General features: G+C 40.9%; 1 protein-coding gene across 1 annotated transcript in view; it reads left to right on the top strand.

The window, feature by feature from the left end:
- The window catches only part of neurl1ab (neuralized E3 ubiquitin protein ligase 1Ab), a 34,731-nt gene extending 17,111 nt beyond the window's left edge, over window positions 1-17,620 (top strand). Inside the window, exons 4-6 of the mRNA XM_040001458.1 lie at window positions 7,186-7,905; window positions 13,624-13,803; window positions 14,313-17,620. Coding sequence (XP_039857392.1) covers window positions 7,186-7,905; window positions 13,624-13,803; window positions 14,313-14,557 — 1,145 coding nt within the window. The 3' untranslated portion in view covers window positions 14,558-17,620. The remainder of the gene's footprint in view (window positions 1-7,185; window positions 7,906-13,623; window positions 13,804-14,312) is intronic.
- Window positions 17,621-21,282: the final 3,662 nt, after the last annotated feature.

The raw sequence follows: 21,282 nt of genomic DNA, 5'->3' as shown, positions 1-21,282 counted from the left end.
AGTGTGACAAACTCCGTAAAAGCAAACGTTTTGACAGGTTGCCAGTCTGGAGCATTCAAGTGTGTGTTCGCTCTTTAGAGGATTGTTGCAGTGTGTTAAAGTCAAAGCAAATTCACCAAAGGTCAGCATGTGAGGAATTGCAAAACATCTAAAACCTTCAGCCCAGACTCTACAGGCCTCAGTTAGCATGTTAAATATTAAAGTTCATGCAAGTACAACCAGAAAAAGACTAATATATGAATAAGTATGGCTGAGACAGGAGGAAGCCTCTTCTCTTTAAAAAAACAACAACATAGAAACATGACCTCCTCTAGATGCTGTAGTTAGATGAAATGCTGTAGTGGGACCTTAAGAGCGCTGTGTATAAAGTAATGGCCACAAATCCAGTAAACTGAAGCAACGTTGCGAAGAAGAGTTGGCCATAATTCCTCTATAATGATGTGACAGAATGATAGTCCTTAAGGAAACCGTTACTTCAGTTTATTGCAGCTAAATGTTGTTCTATGGCTTATTGAGTCATGAGGTGTATGTACTTGTGAAAACTTTCTCTTTCATATGACTGCATGTTTTGGATGCTATGTAAATAAAGAGTTTATAGTACAGTGGCTTCAATCAGCACAAGGAAAGACCTGATAAATGACTAGCAAACAGAATCTGCAAATTCAAAGGAAGAATTGCCTTACTGTTCGTTTATTTTAGCATGCTGACTGAAAAAAAAAAAAAAAATCTAAAGCTACCACTGAAAGCGTTTGAACAGTTGCTGGTATTTGGTATAATTATAGTGAAGTGATTGGGTGCTTGCCGAGGGGCCTTGAAGAGCCTTTCAGCTTCTATAGCTGCATTCAGGAGTCAGAACAGAGACACAAGCTGGTTTCACCGTCCCCAAGACACACAGTGCATGCGTGTTACGCAACATTATGGCCCATTAGCGCTTCCCATTTCTCATGACAGTTTTTGGTCGCTTATATTTCCACTCTTTTAAAGCCACTGTTAAGTGATTGCATAAATGTGTCCATTCATCTCCAAGTAGTTATTTTGTTAATGCTGCACATACACCCAGGAATGGCATGTTCAGCTTTTTGTTTTGTATTTTAATCACACATCCTCTCCTACAGGCCGGTGAGGTGTGAGTGGAGGACAGAAGTGTACAGCTCCCTATAGCACTGTATTCTCTAAGTCACTTTTGAGTGTTTTTACTTGGATTATAACTAAGTAAATTAAATCTGCCAGACAGTCAGCTACAATTAAATAAGGGGCTTGATATAAACTAAAGGGCTGTCCTTTGACCTAACATCTGCCAGAGTGTACACACTGGGATTAGAGTCCACTTATTTATGAGAGCTCTGTTTCTGGTGATCTCAGGGCTTGGAATTCATTTGATTTGTTGAACCAAAATAAATGCCGCTGGCCAGGCTATTATGCTTCAGCTGGGATTTAATCGGTGCAGATGGAATCGAACAGATTTTCAGGAAATCAAAATAGAAATCGTAATGGAGCCTGTCAGGTTTGGATCCAGGAAGCTGGACTGTACCGGGGGAAGCCTTTGGAGAGGAGGCTAATCACTTTCAGATGACCCGGTGAAGACGTGAAAGCGTGCTCTCTTTCCTGTGTGTCGATGTGTGCACAGATGTTCGCTTGATATTACTTTCACCAAAAACAATGAGATGAATCAATAATTGGAGAAATGTGTTTCAGATTGAGACACCTCATCAAGCACTGGACGGTTGTCCAATGTGGAATTACCTAAGATGAGTAAGGCTGTGTAGAAGCACTGCATTACAGGCAGTTTCAGAAGGCTGACCTAGAGGAAACTGTGCCCTTGAAGTGCTCAGCAGCGTCTTCATCTGCTTCCATTTCTCCCTTCAGTGTGTGCCCTTTACTTTTCACTATCACAATCATAAATTCTAAAAAACAATTGCTTAACTTGGTTTCTCAACATATGTTGCTTTTGTTGCACATGGGGTCCTACCATGTATCACTGTTATAGCTTTTAGACCCTCTTGCTTCACGTACACTTTCCTTAGTGAGCTCAGTCTGGGTTTTTTTTTTTTTTTTTTTTTTTTTTTTTCTTTGATAAGCGGAAGCCCATCCCTTTCCTTTTTGGGACAGGCGCATAACCCTCGCCAAACACCTCTCTTATGACGGATGACTTCACTCAGTCATTGCAGACAGAGCCCTGGATAGCTCTGCAATGCATGCATACTTACGGCAAATCCCCAAACGCACACACATACATGCACACGCACACAGTCGGTGCTGCTGACCTTGTATAGAGGTTGCAGCTTCATAAAAAGACCAAAATGCCTCTTAATCTTGTTCTACCAGCGCAAGGAAGAGGAAGAAATCTCCCTCGTCTATATAGTGCCACGCCACTGTCTGACTGAGAGGTGTCCATGACTAAAAGAGGCACAGCATTCCCCAAAAAAGAGAATGTACATAAAAAAACAGCTCTATTGCAATATGTGCATTTCTTGTGAGTTACACAAGATGCAGTTAGCTCTTAATATAAAGCATACTGTTTGTTTAGACTGTGTGTGTGTTTGTCTATCTGCAGTTTGTTGTTAACCTGGCTTGTGTTTACAGTAAAACAGGATTTCTGTTTCGGTTACATCCTTACATCCATCCTTGCACATGAAATATTGTCTCCAGAAACAGGTTTTTCCAGGCGGTGTGAAGACATTTATGCCTGTGAATGTTGGGACTTGTTTGAATGTGTAACAACGCAAGAGGCAGAGGGATGTTTATCTATCTGTCGACTACTTTTTTTTTTTTCCTACAGGTGTATATTTTGGCATGGATGTGTTCTTGCTTTCTCAAAGCCAAGAAATGTCCCCATAATGTGTAGCAGGAGTTGAGCTACACTGATTACTGATGTTTTCTCACAGCTACAATGATGGTATAAAGAGCCAGAGTCAAAGCGGTCAGCCGCTGACCCTGCAGTATCAGTCTGGTATGTGTTCCTCTTTTCAAATAGTGTTTTTTTCCTTCTCCTGGGACCAAGAAGCTGGAGCTGTTAAAAGGCCTCTTAATGCTACTGGGCCAATTGTAGCCATGCACTTAATCATTTCAGTATTGTTTTTTTGTCCCAGATCCAAGAAGAAAAAATCAGAATTCAGACTATTCAAAAGCTTTAAGGACATGAACTTCGAAGTAGAACATAATTACCATTATGTTTAGGACATGTTATTAAAGAAACCACTGGAGCACTGCCAGCTGTTACGACTCAAAAAATTGTTACTCTAAGCTGCAATGAATTTCTGTTGGTACCGTGCTTAATTTTCTCACATAATTCAGAAGACTGTGTGTGTGTATGTGTGCGACATTTTAATGAGAGTGCAGATTGTAAGGAAGAGTTGGTTCTTCATCAACCAAAGGGCTTATAGTTACAAAAAGGTGTGTGTGCGGAAACTCACTGGTTTATGAATTTGCTTTGTTAGAAGAGTTTTCATTTGTATTCAATACTTCTAGCTAACACTTTTAACATATGTTCCTTGCTAGTACTGAGTTGAAACCCTTTTGCTGCCCTAAATGTTTGTGACGTAGATTTACAAAGTGCCGGAAACAGTTTTTTCAGAGATTTTGCTCTATGCTGACATGATAGCATCACACAGTTGCTGCACATCCGTGGTCTGAATCGCCGCAGTCGCAAAGCTGCTTTATTTGGTGGCTTGGAGACTATGAAGGCCATTTGAGTTGAGTGAACTCATTGTCATGTTCAAGAAATCAGTTTGAGATCATTTAAGCTTTGTTATCCTTCGTTATCCTGCTGGAAGAAGACTTCAGAAAATGGGTACACTCAGGCCATAAAGGGATGGAGATGGTCAGCACTAATACTTGAAATGATGCTCATTTGGTATTAAGGGATCCAAAGCATGCCAAGAATCACCCACACATTCAAGGAAGGATAGTCCATGCCAAATTCTTACCCTCAGAGCAGAAACTGAGACACATCAGTCCAGGCAACATTTTCTCAATCTTCCTTCCCATCTTCCTAGCAGCTTCAAGCATTCTGGCCATTCTCTTCTGACCTCTGGCATCAACAAGGCATTTTCTCCATCAGGACTGAGCTCACTGGGTATTTTCTCTTTTTTGGAACAGTCTCTGCAAACCCTGGAGATGGTTTTATGAGAAGATCCCAGTAGATCTGCAGTTTCTGAAATACTCAGACCAGCTCGTCTGGCACCAACAACCATGCTGCATTCACAGACAGTTAAATCACCTTGCTTCCCCATTTTGATACTTGGTAAAAAGACATTGTTTTGCACATTTTATCAGACAGAAGATAAATGTGGTGTATTAGGCGTTTCAAGCTTCATCATGTATTACCCAAAGATTTTCATAGTTTGTCAAAAGTTTCATGAGTAAAATTCTTTCCCAGACTCTTTTCAGGCTAAACCCAGGAAGAGCTCATACATATTTAGTTGCCTCACGTCTTTGTCTTTCTTTGTTTGGTCTTCTTTTATCTTTTGTATATCTTTTTTATCACAATCCCTTGAAATTTCTTTGAATGTTACTATTCCCCTCACAGCTTGGCTTGAGTGCTGCGCCAATCTCAGAAACCAAAACTGTGAACCGCAGGAAGCTTTAATAGCAAGAATAGAAATTATCTCCTGTAAGTCGGCTAACTTTGCCTTGAAGATGATAAGGCGGCTAATAATAAGACTCTCGTGCCTGATCGTGCACGCTCTTGGCTGAGGTAGTAATGAATGTCAAGCACTTTATCAGAGGCTAGCCGGAGATGTGCCATCTTTGTTTGATAAAGGAGAGATGTTGAGGTCTGCCCTTTCATTCAAGTGCCTACCCTATTTTTTTTTTTTTTGTCAGGTCGTCCCCTGCTGCGCTCTCCTTCTTCATCCACTTCTCAAAGGGAAAGCCCAAAGCAGATCGAGGCTGGGAGCCGTCATGTCACTCATCTCTCAGCCTGCCCTCTGCTTGCTCTCCTCAGATGTCCAATCAGCCTAATTTTAGCTTGTTTTAGATGGCCATGTTAAATATGTCTCTGTGTCCCCAAGCGTGCCATGATGCAGATGATCTGTTTGCAGTGACTGTGTGCATGGAAAGCACACTCACGTTGTGTTTTCTTTTTTTTTTTTTTTTTTAATGATGCTCCTGTGTGGTTTCTATTTTACAGTGAGCAGATTTAGCACAGGAAGGCCTATTTGTGAGGTGGGGTGGAGAGCATGGAGAGACATGTAATGCCGTTTTTAGGAGTCCCTTTACCTTTCAACGATTGGAAAAAAGCTGATTTTAGCATCCAGACACATAGCTGAAAATGTCACCAGTAGACAGAGGTATATTAAGTTGCTGGTGCTGAGGCAGTTTGTTTTGTAAACACTTGTGGTAGCTATTTGGATGTATACATATGGTTTTACTCTCTGACAAAGACTATATATAAACTGGCTTCAGTAAATTTTTGGAAATATAATCTTTGCATTTAAAGGCTCGGAGGACTGGAGCTGTGGTAAGTCTCACTTGCACACTTGGAGTTATGGTAGAAAAAAAAAATAGTGCACCCTTTATCAGTTCTAGGCTTTAACATATCAGGACATAGTTTAAGAAAATCATCTTTCTTTAGCAGCTATTAAAATTATTTAAATCTAGCCTTAGGTGTAAAATGACACCCAGCAGTTTCCACTGTTCCATCATTTATTTAACAAAAACTAAACCTAAATGCAGAAGCAGTGTGTGAAATATTAAATACACCCCGTGATTCAGTAGCTTGTACAACTTTTAGCAGTAACAGCTTGAAGTAATTGTTTTCTGAATGACCTTATTAGTCTCTCACATCATTGCGGAGAAATTTTGGCCCGGTCTTCTTTACGTTGCTTCAGTTCATTGAGGTTTGCAGGTATTTGTTTTATGCGCAGTTCTCTTAAGGTCCACCTACAGTTTCATTCTGGTTGAATTCAAGACTTTGACTGGGAAATCGCTTTTCTTTTTCAACCATTCTGTTGCAGATTTGCTGCTGTCCTTGAGATCATTGTTCTGTTGCATGGCCTAATTTGGCAAGCTTTAGCTGTTGGACAGGTCATGAACTTCAACATGTAACTTGCTAACTAAGGCCTTTAGGGTCTAAGACGTAGCTTTTAGGTTTGTTGCACTGTACAATCTGACCTTTAGCAGAATTAGCTGGGATGTCCTAGGACGATTGATGGGCAGCAGTAATTGACTTTCTAAGATAAGTTTTCATCCTTGGCATTGTGTTAACATATACCTGAATATACTAGAGCAGCCAACTGCTAAATCTTCTGCTTTTATAGAGGTGCTCACACTTGCTGATGATCAGTTAATCAAGTGCATTTAATGAGCAGCACCTGGCTCCTACTTCCCCTCCTAATTCCTACTTGAAGCAGTAAAAATGTCCATAGTTTTTCACACGCTGTGTCTGCATGTTGGCTCAGTGTCTGTTGAATAAGTAATGGCACAAATCTCATGTCATGTGGTTCAGCAGAGGTTGCATTTACTTAATTTTAAGACGCGCGAGAGACCAGTGTATTTTCATCATGTTGTGATACATAAAACCTCAGAACTGAAAGAGGGTGTACTTTCTTTTTACCATGACTGTAAGAAACAAGCAAAAGAAACCACAGGACCCTGAGCTAGAGACAGCGAGACAGGGCCTCAAACACAGGACCTCTTTTTCCTTCAGTGTTACATAAAGCTGTTATGTCCTACTGTGATGGAGCCACTGGGCCTGCAGCTATAGCTTTCCCCCACTTAAAGTGCTGATATGTTTCGGGAACATAAACATTGAAAAATTTTGTTCATACTTTTGAAGCCTTAGTGCAGAGAGAGCTTTAGAATGAATATGTTATAAAACAGAGAAGCCGGAAGCCACCATTTGTTTAGAGTGGCAGGTGTGATGAATAAACAGTGTATAGACTGAGGATGTAAAACAAAATAGTGTTATACAAGGAAATATGCAGATTACTAAGTGGCTACATTAATTTCATTTAGTCCTCCTGACTCTGTTTTCTACTTGCAAAGACTGTAAATTGATTCATTTTTTGCAGCTGTAAAGCCACAGTGCTAATAAAAATTATTAGAGAACAAATAAAGGCAGTGTGCATGAATTTAGATTTGAATGTGCTCTGTAAAAAAAAAAAAAAAAACCACCACAAACAAGTGATTACATAACATCGCTGTGTGTGTGTGTTCTTTTTTTTCTTTTTCTTTTTTCCACAGACAGCGAGATGGTCCCACTGGATTGCCTGCGTCCTCGTTCTCTCGCTTCCGCCCACCGGACCGCCATTCAGCGAAGCAGTGGTGACCCTCGCCTCTCCGTCAGCCTGTGTGACCTGAGCCTGCAGCAGCAAGAGATGCATCTGGAGGAAGATGATGAGGATGAGGAGCAGCTACAGCCCCTGAGCTCCTCCTCCTCCTGCCATGTGCCCCAAAACTCACAGAACTCACAGCAGTGCTCGCTTCTGCCCAGCCATTTGGACAATGATCTGCACTTTCACTCGGTGCACGGCATCCACGTAACCGTGCTGGATAAGCACACGGTGGCTCGGCTGGATCACCGCGGTGATGAAAGGACATTGGTGTTCACCAGCCGACCAATGCGCTGCTCAGAGACTGTATTTGTGAAGGTGAAAGCAGGTGTCTCGCGGCCCGGGTCGCTTTCTTATGGCGTGACATCCTGCGACCCCGCCACCCTGAGGCCCATTGATCTGCCGTCTAACCCAGAGTCCCTGGTTGACCGCAAGGAATTCTGGGCTGTGCGTCGCGTAGCGATGCCACTCCACAGCGGCGATATCTTGGGCTTTGTGGTGAACGCAGAGGGGGAGGTTATGATGAGCCATAATGGCGTCAGTGCAGGGATGCAGCTGTGCGTCGATAACTCCAGGCCTCTCTGGATGTTCTTCGGTCTGCACGGCACCATCACACAACTCAGGATTTTAGGTAGATTCATTTGATCTTTTCATGTTTTTAATCTTTTCAGTGTGTGTGTGTGTGTGTGTGTGTGTGTGTGTGTGTGTGTGTGTGTGTGTGTGTGTGTGTGTGATACCTAAAAATCTATTTTTATGTTCTTAAATCAAATTTGGATTAGAACAAATTCAGGAAAAACCTAAGCTATCACAAGAATGGACTCCATCACTGTTATTACTCCCTCAGAAAACACTAAGATTTTTTTACCTAAGAGCTGCTTGCATTGAAGCCATGTTTAACTGTCGAGCCACAGCCCTTTTAGAAAATGAGTTTTTGGTAATTAGATTTCAGTCTTTTATTAGATTTCAGTTTTTCAAGATTTTTGTTCCTTTTTCCTCCTTCTGAATAATTAAATCTTCGTTCAAGGAAATCAGATGTGCTCACAGATCTTTGCAGGGTGTCAGTTGTAACTTTCCGTTCTTAACTGAGTGTGTGATCGTGGAATGACCTTTGGAAGCTGAATTCCCACTCAGTCAAGTCATGAAATAGTTTCTCCCTCCTCTGTTGTCTGGGGCTGCTCTCTGCCTTTTTATCAACTCATATATCGCTTTTGGAATTTACATCCAACCCCCACGATTTGCCCGTGAATGTTAACTTTGTACCGTCGGATGAACAGACCTCGTATCAGCTGGGTTTGATTCCAGCAGATTTCACACAGTGGTAACGTGACGTTACCTCAAGGTACTCTGAACTAAAAGTGTGGGTGTGCGTACACAGTTCAGGACTCAGAATGAAAAAAGTAGGAACACATAATTGCGCTCTCCAAAATAATTTCTTCGTTGGAAATGAAATGATATGGGTTATATGTAAATGCTGTAGTGATTATGACTGAGTAAAAACAGATTTTTTTTTTCAGGGAGCTTTGAGGAAATTGATTTGCCTTTAGGCTCTGTCCAAGAGCTACAGATCACTTGATTGTTCAACTCTTCAGAACATGTAATCATTCTACTCTGTACATATTTGAATCTCTTTGGGAGAGTTTCAAAACAGGGTTTACTGTAGGTGGAAAATTGAAGGCCCTGTCAGTAAAAGGTTATTTTTCTAGGTCATTTGACATTCAGCATCTGCCCTCATTTTGTGCAGAACGAGGTTAAGATTGAAATATTTATTTTGATTTCCTCAGTGGTAAGTCTCCTGCACTTTAAGGATTTTATAAGCTGGAGCTTGGACATAGTTTATTTGCCTGTATCGGTAAAATATCACAGCAGGCAGGAATCATAAGTGAGTGCTTGCGATCTGTTTATCTTCATCACAGATTAAGTCTTGATAGAGAACAGTTTTCTTACAGCTCAGAATTACACGATAGACATCTTTTCATAGAAAATCTAACATTTGAGATGAAAAAGAGGGTCAAAATACTCTGGTTGGTTGGTTTTGTTTTTTTTCTCTATAATAATTCATCTGTGGATTCTCTGCTCTCTCTCCTTTCATGTAGTCAGTCAGACCAGGAACTGAAGAGGTTATTTCTGTCTTGCGTGGGCTCCCAGCAGTCAGCATTATGTATCAGGAGGGTGCCTGTGATCGCTCCTCATGATGCCCTCCATATGCATTATTAAAATGTAATTGCATGGAGAATTGCAATGCTGGGTTTTCCACCCACAGCCAGTTCCTGTCACACTGGTCCTCGAGTCGTCTCTGTACTTCCTCTTTTCCTTCTGCCTTTTTCTTCCTCTTTCTCCCCCCCATCCTGATTCTTTGGGGGTATGAGCATTCTTCGAGTCATTACCCACTCCAGCTGTGGGGAGTGCATTTGTGACGTCTCTGCTCACCCACTCGCAGCATCCCGCACGCCATGAGTTGCCATGGAAACATCTAGCCAGTGAGGCAAGTGACAGTTTGTCGTGGCTGGGTGTTGTCAAGCCCGTGAAGCGGAACAGATGGGAGACTGTTGCTCTCACGTGGTCATTTTGTCCATGTTATCTCAGAAACAGCGATTTGATCTTTTCATGGGTCGTTCTAAGGGTCTACTCGTGTAATTACATGCTAATTTCAGTTGTAAATGTGATTAATACATATATGAGCTGTAATTTATTAATGTTTTCAAGAAAGATTCGGCAGAGAATTATCACCTAACTCTGACCACAGAGCTTCCAGCTTCTTTCAGTTCATTTTTGTGGTTGTGCTCCCCACAGCAAGTAACCTCTTCTTAAATTAGGGTTTAAATGAACCATTTGTTATAAAGTTGTGATCTATAGTAATAGTATTAGTATTAAAAAATGTATTCTAATGCTACTTATTTTTTAGCACTCTGTTTTAGATGCCTGGCAGTTACTCAGAATTAGCTGCTGAACTGGCATCTTTTAAAATTTGTGCCTTACATATTTATGTTAATTTTGATCAATGAAAATATCAAAAAATGTAGTTGATGCAAGAAAACTCTGCAGGTATTCTTGCAGACAGCTCCAAAATCCTTCACCAGTAGGACAGGACAGCTTGTATCATGCCACTTGGTGTTGCTTGTGGAGCTTAATGCGTTGGCTATGAATAGACTGTACAGTCACCGGCCACTTTGTTAAGTACACCTGTTCAGCTGCTTGTGTATCAGCCAATCGCACATCAGCAACCAAACGCATTCAGACATATAGACACGGTCGAGATAACCTGCTGAAATTCAAACTGAGCGTCAGAATTGAGAGAAAAGGTGATTTAAGTGACTTAATGTTATATAGATGTTTGTCCCAGATGGACTCTAGTGTTCACAAAAAAACTGTCCAGTCAGGAGCACTGTCTCTGGGCAAAACACACCAGAAGTTCACCAACACATTAACTCAGAGCTGCCGCATAAGCGCTTAATGGAGTGCCGTTTAAATGCTACTGTATGCATACGTCCTCTCACTTTAAAATCTATAATAACTTTAGGAATAAATAAATAAACAGATGACTCTGAGAAGAGTGTGTCTCAGCAAAGTGCTGCGATCATCAGTCCCAGCGCTGGCCTTAAATGCAAGCAAATTAGGGAACGTTTAAGCACGGATAACCAGAAGCAGTGTGTTCATGCAGGCTTTGCTCCATCTACTGATTTTTTTTTTCTTTCTTTCTTTCACACAAACACACTGGTGGTTGCATGATTAAAAAGCTACTATGACTTGTTTACATAGGCTGAAACTGAACTGCAAGCGGTTCAAGTGGTCAAAGGAAAAGGCATCAGAGTTCAGTGCAGCAAATCGGGTCACGTAGCTACAGTTACGCAACAAACTGTATACATTTTACAAACCCTATTAACGTTTTCTTGGTTAGAAAAAAAAAATCTCACAAAACACAGACGCTAACGTGATAGAACAGCTGCAGAAGTGAAAGAAACCAAAGCAAGTGAAGGACTGCATTGAGACACGCTTAAAGGAAGCGAACGGTTCATCAGTGTTATGATGGAGAAGTAGATGCAAGTGCATTATTCATATAATCCTGTAGATATATGTTGCTATTAGCCGTTTACTGCTAGTTCGTCACTTCTGCAGCTGTTGCTTCACGTTATTGTCACCCCAAAAGAATTCCCATTTTGTTTTGTGAGTTATGTTCCACTTCTATTGTTTGTTTGTTTTTGTTTTTTTGTGTGCTTTTGCAGCATTTTTCTATTTGCTGTCAAAACAGAATATCAAAATCTAACAATCTTTCAGATGGCCAGCAGAAGGTCGCTTCTTTGGTTCCCAAATGAAATCTGATAGTACGAGAAAATGACCCTACTACTAATTTCATGATCTCATCAAATACTTTTCCAGTGAGTCTGTGGTCTCAATCACTAGATTCAGGTCTTCTTTAATACTACATGATGTTCATTTTCTAAATTATGGTCCCATTTAGAGTAAAATAGAAGACAAAGCAGGGTATGTTTTATGATCTGGCTGCCTTTCCTCCTCCACCTCCTTATGTCTTGCTTGTTTGTTTCTTTTAAATGCTGGTATGACATCCATCATTAATATAAAACCCATGGCTGCACTGCAGTAACTAGAGCCGACTCATAATTGTTTGGATTTTGGAGTATGGTGGTAAAAAAGAATAATATTTAGTCAACCTTTAGCAAAATTTATGGGGACAAAAACACAGTTAAAAAAGGAGTTTCCCTCACACCTGACACCAGGAAAACACGTTTAGCATGACAGTGAGTTCACTGTACTAGCACATAAGCTAGTTGCTAAAATAAAATATGCAGTACTGGATGAATGGAGGAGTTAAGTGGGGGGTAAAACAGGGCTAAAAGGAGAGCGAATATCAAACTTGGGTTTGGTGGAGGAATGCTAATGTTCATCCATAATTGCTTGATGTGTAAATAAATAAGTGTTGAAAGCCACTATACACATGCTCAACCACAAATAAGTCTCCTGCACTGCCAGCACAACCAAAGACACACATACTCACGATCTCACAGCCAGCCATGAATGCATAATACAAGAGAAGACAGAAGGGTACATGAATAGACAAGAAGGTTATCCATTTGGCCTTATTGGAGTTCACCAACACATTAACTCAGAGCTGCCGCATAAGCGCTTAATGGAGTGCCGTTTAAATGCTACTGTATGCATACGTCCTCTCACTTTAAAATATATAATAACTTTAGGAATAAATAAACAGATGACTCTGAGAAGAGTGTGTCTCAGCAAAGTGCTGCGATCATCAGTCCCAGCGCTGACCTTAAATGCAAGCAAATTAGGGAACGTTTAAGCACGGATAACCAGAAGCAGTGTGTTCATGCAGGCTTTGCTCCATCTACTGATTTTTTTTTTTTTTCTTTCTTTCACACAAACACACTGGTGGTTGCATGATTAAAAAGCTACTATGACTTGTTTACATAGGCTGAAACTGAATTGCAGCGGTTCAAGTGGTCCAAGGAAAAGGCATCAGAGTTCAGTGCAGCGAATCGGGTCACGTAGCTACAGTTACGCAACAAACTGTATACATTTTACAAACCCTATTAATGTTTTCCCTTCCTTTTTTTTTGTGAATTTACAGCGTTTTGCTTTTTTCCTGCATTTTCCCACCATCTGTGGTTCTTCTTTTTTTTTTCTTGTTCTCCACTCCACATTGTATTGTAAGAAAATTTGGATAAGCAAATAGTGGAATTGAATGAAAACCACTGACATTAGATAATTTGACACATGGAAGCATGGTGGCGCCAAGTAAGTGACCGAACCAACTGTGTAGCAGTATTTCAATGTGCAAACAACAATGCTACATGACTGCCAGGCAGACTTGATCAGATTTTGTCTTTCTATGAAATCGGGGTTGGTACACTCTTCTGTGAGGAGAGCTGAAGTGCCAGTATGACGCCAGAGCCTGTAGTTATCTGGTGCGGATGGGGACACATCACACGGGACGCACAAGAGAGCGTCTGTAGAGAGGGGTTTTTTTGTACCCTACCCGGAGGTATTGTGGGCTCGTGAAGGAAGAAGGAAAAGTAGGGTGAGATTACATCAATTCATAGGCTCCTGACTCACTCACACGCCCACACACACACTGTAGACTCATAAGTCATCTGCTTGGTGATAGAGAATATTTGACGTACGTGTAAGGGAGAGAATGACAGGCTGAGATAGCGACAGAGATGTAACAAGACATCAAACCTCCTACATTAGCTAATTATCAGCCCTGACTCTCAAAGATGCGGACGATTGAAAAGTGAAATGTTTAATCTTTGCATGTGAAACTTTGGCACTTTTGAATACTTCTATAAAGGTATCGTTTCCTCTCTATCCCCAGGCTCATCTCAGCACCCAGACCTGCGAGGCCCATCGGTGCCCAGCTCTCCATCATTTACACCAAACACACCCACAATGCTTTGCAGTGGCAACTCTGAGTCCAACCTCAACACTCCTTTGAATATCAACCTCAATTCAAGTCTCAACTCCAACTACCACACGCTTTTTTCCTCCTCAACAGGTTTGTCCAAGCGTTTTGGGGTTTTTTTTTTCTTTCCTTTCTTTGCGTATCTTTTCGGAGATGTTTATGAAATTTTACATTTATTAAAATGCAGAGGTGCAACAGAGCAGTGAAACAGCCGGCAGCACGCAAACGCTGACTGAACAGCACCAAGACGTCAAGTCATGATGAGCACGTCAGTGCATGAAGCAAATATTTACCTTGGTGATGTGAAGCAGCGATCCTTGACATCACTACCGTCTCAAGCTGCCGGCAGTATGACAGCAAAACAGGAGTGATGATTGGAGTGCGCACTCAGTTATTCTTGCATAAAGTTGTCCTGAAGCTTCATTAGCAGGAAAAATAGGGGAATAGTGCTGACAGGTAAAATAAAAGATGCGTTGGATGTAGGGTACGTCGGATTGAGCAGAGCTGAATCTGTCTGGGTGAACTACCTGGAAGGTTTCTTCCGTTTTTCTGCCTCACCTTCAGACTCACATATCTCTAATGGCTTTCTTTTGTCACCCCAGGTACAACCCCAAGCTCTCCATTCTCTAACCATCCAGAGTCCCCCACCTTCCCATCCTGTTCCAGCTCATGGAGTGATGAATGCACCATCTGCTATGAGAATGCAGTGGACACGGTCCTCTACGCCTGTGGGCACATGTGTCTCTGCTACGCCTGCGGTCTCAAACTCAAGAAGATGGCCAACGCGTGCTGCCCCATTTGCAGGAGGACAATCAAAGATATCATCAAGACCTACCGGAGCACGTAGGCTCGATAGGCGATGTCAGGTTCAGCTCGGCACATTGTCAAAGCCATGTGAGACTTTGTAAAGACACGGCACAAGCCTTGATCGTTTGCGTGTGCAGTCTGGCTCAGGTACTTTAAACTCCACCATTAAAGCTTTTTAATTATATCATGTCTAATGCACATCCTTGGCAAGCTAACAGTTGGTCCACTGAGGTTCATCAGAGATCAATCCAAACGTACAGTGTGATCAACGGAGACACATTTTTGTGTAGTAACAGCACAACAACAACACACCTTGACCTACTTCCACTGAAGAGAAGAAGTAATCTGAAGAGGCATCTGTCCTACTTTGCCACAGTAGCTCATCAGTCTGCTGGTGATAGCATCACTGCTGGCTAGTTTTATGAGAATTAAAATTGTCCAGAGGAGTGGAGAAATAAATCTGTGGTTTCACCAGCTGCTCCATTGCAGTTTTTCAGGCCGCCTCGGTTAAAGTGTTTTTTTGGGGGGTTTTTAAGTAGAAGCTCATGGCAAGATCAGGTCGCGGTGAGGAATGAGTAGAAAGACAGAGAAAGAATGTGGCGAGTGTGGTGTGTTTGTGGTGAAAGTGCTTCTCTAGCAATAAAACACAAAGAAATGTCTGACCCTACAGGCTGAAGAAAAGCCTGAAAGGGAGCTCTGTTGGGTTATAAATGAAGTGTTCTGCTGAATATCTCAGCACCTGCTGTGCTTCTGTGAATGTCAAGCAAAGCAAGATTGCGCAAAGGGTAAAAAAGTGTGAATGTTGTCACTGCAGAAGGTCACGCTGGCGGTGAATGAGCATGTAAATCAGTGAGGAGGAGGAAGGAGGCGAGAGGATGTTGTACGTTTGGGATGGAGACAGGGAAGAAAGAAGCGTCTTTGCTGCATGTCAGGGTAAAGAAAATGTTCACGCAGACGTACCAGATACAACTTTAGAAAGCCTGTAAAATGAGGGACTTGCGTGGATTGCATGTCCTGCTTCTTGGCAGCCGTTCACACCATCTCTGGCTGGTTGCTAAAGCCTGCTGGATGCTATAATTGCACAAACGTCATCCAAATAAACAGTGGTGGGCAGGGAAGCATTTTAAAATGCTGAAAGAGCACATGAAGATGATGAATCAACCTCTTCATCCCTGAAAGAATCAGGGAATACGAAATCCCACATAAGTTACAGATGGCTCCTCTTACTTCAGGTTACGCCCCTCTCTTTCATGCATCGAATCTGAACGTGAATAATTGCTTTCAGTTATGACATATTTATGTATCCTTGAGCGGATTGGAAATTTAAAACAAATCGCAAGTTTGTCATCAGCGGCAAGGATGTAGCTTGTTATTGTGGGACATTTGCGTAAAAAATGTCATTTGCATATCAGTTTCTGAGTGCTGCTCTCCATCGGTAAAAGCAAACTCCAAGGACACTTTCACTTGACTAATCTCTTGCATTATGTACTGCTTTGAAATGTTAAGAAACACAAGATATGTTCAGGTGTTACTCTGGTCTCGCTGAAACATTGCTCATCTTTAAAGTAGTAAGTGCTGATTTCTTTTCGAGCTTGTCGTCTTGTGGGGAAAAATTGGCAGTTACTGTGTGGATCATTTGAAGGACAGCTAAGTTTTCTAGTGTGCCTTTTAATAAAGAGAAGCTTGGACAAAGTTAGGCTCCTCACTGTGAAAACCTAGAGGGATGCCAAGGTCCTTTTTTATCTTGGAGCCACAGGTGGAAGCACGAAAAGATTGGAAGCAAACGCATCAATGTGCTTAATATCAGCGTGTGCTTTTTATTCACTGCTACTAATGAAATGTTTGTGTCTCTACAGTGTACAATACTGGAAATTAGTTGTGAGCGTTGAGAGATGCTCACCGTGTACATTTCTACCTGGGTTTGTTTTCCTTCCTGACCAAATATTATCTAGCAGAAATCCAGCATTGCTGAACATTTGAAATGGATGAAACGGTATTGATGAGTGTAATATTAACTGTACATTATGAGGTTTATTTATTTTTCAGTGCTACAATAAGAAATTATCACTGTTTCTTTCGTATGTGTGGGTGTAGTGTCCAAAAAGTAAGAACATTGTTTATTTTATGGTTAGCAGACAAAGACAAAAGGAAACTTTTATTTCCCTGAAAGGCCCCTGTGGTTGTGTCAGCTGATTTTCACTGAAAGAAATAGTTTGACATTTTGGGAAATGCTTATTCATTTTGCGGTGAAGATTCAGATGAGATGATCCGTTCCGCTCTCCAGTGGTTGCATGGTACGTACATTAAGTCAAGCACTCTATTTAACTACATTTTTGTATTTCGCTTGAGCATTTCCAGGATTTCAGAGAGAAACATTCGACTTTTGGGGATGTCATCTCAGTCTGTTGCTCTTCATGGAGCTATAAAATCAAATATTACTTTCTCTAAAAATTAGAGAAACTGAGAACCAGATGATAATGCTACTTCACGACTGATGGATATTTAAAAAAGCAACTGTTTGCTTACAAGTTTGCCACACCACGTCAAACCGTGGCCTACCTGAACAAACACCCCGAAGGCTTCGCTGTTTGCCTGCCAACTCGTCCCTGCCAAATAATAGTGCAGCCAAATCTGTCACACATCCTCTGGAAAAGTGGTGAATGGTGTAATTTGTACACTTTGATTGCAGCCGTGTGATATTTTTGGAGGTACTTGTTGCCTTTCTACAGAGTCGGGTGAGCTGCATCTCCAGACAAATAAGAGAGTGGTATCACTCTATTCATCAGTTTCCCAAAAGGCCAAATAAGAGAAAATCAAATGTAAAGTTGGAATTGTTTAGTTTTACCTTTTGGTAATTTATATTTCTCCTAATTGAGCGTATTTAAACCGTGTTGTGGCCTGTGAGTAGTTCTGTTGATTCCGAGAGCTTCTTTTTTCCCCCCAAACGTGACCAAACTAATCCGAATGAGGCAGTACGTGAAGATGGGCATTGTGTATTTTTGGACAAGAAAATTGGCTCTTTATTTTGGTTTTCTGGGCTACTTTGTGGTTTCTGAATTCGCTAATTATGTTCTGTTTGTTAAATAAAATTTAAATCACTGGCTTTCCTCTTTGTCTGTTATTTCCGATGACTGTATAACATGACAAAAAAAAAAGAAAAGAAAAGAAAAGAAAAGAGCACACAGAGCAATTCTTTCGATACAATAGAGAGTGAAAACTGACCATTTCCATTTAACTGCCGGGGTGCTTTCTCTGTTTTATGCACAGCAGGAAAAAAGAAGTCAATCTTGCACAGACGGGGAATGAAAGTGCATTAGCGCCATTACCTTTTCCCAAAATATACATTATACAAATGTTTCATTTGTGGGAGATTTACCTCTTGTACATGAAAATTCAAATTAGGCAATAGCTCGAGAACTAAAAGGCGCCCAACACAAACATTCTCTGCAGTAGTATACTTGACTAACATCCCACCATATACTATATGAATAACAAAGGCAATGGCTTTTAGTAAACGGCTATAACTCACAGGGAAACTGTTTAGAGTTGTGGTATGTAGACCTGGACAGAGTGAACATCATCTGTTATTTACTACCCTGCAGGCCTGGCTCTAATGCAGCAAGGTTTTAAGCTGCACTCCAATAGGCACAAATACAGCCTGCGACGTTCGGACATGAAACAGGCAGCAGTGTGTTCAGAGCTGAGAGGGAAATACACAACCAGGGACTGTGAAAGTGACATAAATATAGTACATCTCGCTGGTGTCTGTGTACACACAGACTTTCCACTCAGACCTCTCAGTGAACCTGGCTGTGGGCCTTGTGAAGGCTTAAGGGCTTGCCAGACGTGTTTGAGCAGTGTTATGGTATCTCTTCTAGACAGCTGTTTGGTCAAACGCACAAACTATCAACTTGTATTAATGTATTAAATTTGTATTCCAAGAAGGCAAGGCACTATCGATTTTGAATTTTAACTACACATCAGACAGTCTGAGTTTGTGTTTGTTCTTCTGCTGTAGCCGAGGCACTAAGCAGCTTTTGGTATTCAGTGTGATGTAAAAGTCTTTTCCTCAGTCAGATTGGTGGCATCGAGGGACAGACTTTAAAAAGTGTTATTTAAAAACTGCAATTTTTTGTTTTTAAAGTCCCTGATATCAAATGAGTCCTTTCAGCCTTACAGTAATTATTGAGCTGATGAAGGCACAGGTGAAGGTCACAGTGATGCAGTGCTTTGTCTGCACCAAGATGCTGAGTGCTGCTGCCATCCAGTGGCCAGAAACATGTCCAGCATCTTATGCACTGGGCAGAAAACACAGGCGGTATGATTTAAAAAGCTTTCAGTGCATTTTGAAAAAAACAAATATTTCATTCAAAAACTCAGTCAATACATGGCAAGTCCATTTTTTTATAAATAGTAATGGCAGTAGGTTGACAGGAATCTCATTTTATAGAATCAATTTTGACCATTGGCCATAAATATAGATTCTAGTACCATTCTTTAATCATAACATATATATATATATACATATATATATATATATATATATATATAGTTAATCAAATATTTTCTTTCCAGGTGCTATAAATCACATTTTCCATATTTCATCATCATAAACTATCAGCTAGTTTTCAGATACTTGTGGTGACACAATGAGGGACACATCGCTTTTAAATTTGAAGTCCCCGATGGTGTAATGCATTCCCTTCTTCTCTCTGTCTTACCCATGTGATTCATCATTTGCATTCACAAGTAAATGGCCTGTATTTGTATATTTACTAGTCCCTAAGGACCCCAAAGCGCTTTACACATCCAGTCATCCACCCATTCACGCACACATTCACACACTGGTGATGGCAAGCTACATTGTAGCCACAGACACCCTGGGGCGCACTGACAGAGGCGAGGTTGCCGGACACTGGCGCCACCGGGCCCTCTGACCACCACCAGTAGGCAACAGGTGAAGTGTCTTGCCCAAGGACACAACGACCGAGACTGTCCAAGCCGGGGCTCGAACCGGCAACCTTCCGATTACAAGGCGACCTCCCAACTCTTGAGCCACGATTGCATGCATGTAAATAAACATGCATGCAATTGTGCACATTTAACTTGTTATAAAGATGATGAATGGACATCCACAATTAGTTCCAAGCCAATGACTGCACGAGTCTCAACAGTGGGATGGACATATTCCACATTAAATTCCTGTAGGCAGTAAATCTTATTACAATTCCGGAATCAAATCCGATATATATGAAATATGCAGTGTCTGACACTGGAAAACCACTCCAGTGTTTTGATTTGGTGTTTCTCTGATTGCAGCTGAAGGCGATCATATTATACGTCTCCAGACTGGTAACTTAAACTTTTGCTTTGCGAGTTGATGCTAAATTAAGTTGCTCAGCAACCGCAGAATGAAAGCCAATGTCAAACGTGCAGGTTCTCCTAAAGCAGTCCTGCTGTCAATTAGAAATGAATGGAATCCTAAGCAGCCCAGGATGATCTAATTTATTTGAATGAAATCATCTGGCTGGTAAAACACTTGAGCTGTATTAGAGCTATAGATATATGCAGATGTGGAATGAAACTAGATATAAACACATCCAATACTGAGATCTTTTACAAAGTTAAAGGTGGAAAGAGAACTGAGGGGTATCCTATTGCCAGTGATTATGGCTGGTAATGAATTTCATCATACTTTCTGTCAACTGTTAACAGGATTATACAAAAAAAAACTACCCACCAGAATTTCATGAAACTTGGTGGAGAGCTGTATTAAGAGAAAAAAACTTTTGTGGGTGGGTGCCGAATCAAAATGCTTTTGTGAAACAAGGTATTGGCCTTGGGAGAGGATGTCCTCTCAGTGTGCCCTTCTAGCTCTCAGTCTGCTCAGATGATAATGATCACATTCACTCACAATAAAGAAGTGCCCCTAAACACACCTGCAACGCAGACAGGAATAATCTCATTTTGGTTTATCACTTTTACAACAATATCAGTTTTTTAAATGTGTGAAAGATGACTCGTTATTTTTTTCTTCCTTGATAGGAAGAAAAAATAAAATGAGACAGAAAATATTAAAAATGAAGCATTTTAGAAGCATTTAAGGAGTATCAGAATTCTATATGTACATCCCATTTTACATAATTAATGCTGTTCAATAATGCAGTTATGTGAAAAAGACCGTTTTCAAAGAATTTTAGAACAGTTTTTAGCAGCAATAACTTGAAGGGATCCTTTTTATGTATGAGTTTAGCAATCTTTCAAAGTGCTGATGAACAAATTTGGCCCACCCCTCTTTAGTTCTTTGAAACATTTATATATGTCCTAGCATATAATTTTATTTAAATTCTGGTCTGGACTTTGACAGGTCCACTGCAACATCTTGATTCTTTTCTTTTCTTTCCATTCTACAACAGAATGGCTGAAAAAAGTAAACTGTCCTGTTTATGACTCGATTTTGGCCAAGCTTGGCATCACATTTGACTCTAGAATACTTTGGTATTCAGAGGAGTTCACAATAGACTCAGGGATCAGGTGCCCGGGTCCTATGGCAGCAAAATAAACCAACTCATTTCCCCTCCACCACCATAATTGGCAATTGGTATGAGGTGTTTGCGTTGATATGTTTAGGTTCATCCGTCCAAAGAAAATAGTTCCATGCTGCCATGTTCTTTTTATATGTATGTTGGGAACCATGGAAGTAGGAAAACAGCAAGTACAGGTAAAATTTTAAAATTAAATTAAAAAAACAGATGAAAGAACAAA

Source organism: Simochromis diagramma, unplaced genomic scaffold (assembly GCF_900408965.1).
Source record: "Simochromis diagramma unplaced genomic scaffold, fSimDia1.1 OVJJ01000421.1, whole genome shotgun sequence".
NCBI lineage: Eukaryota > Metazoa > Chordata > Actinopteri > Cichliformes > Cichlidae > Simochromis > Simochromis diagramma.
This window is presented reverse-complemented; position numbering and strand designations above follow the sequence as displayed.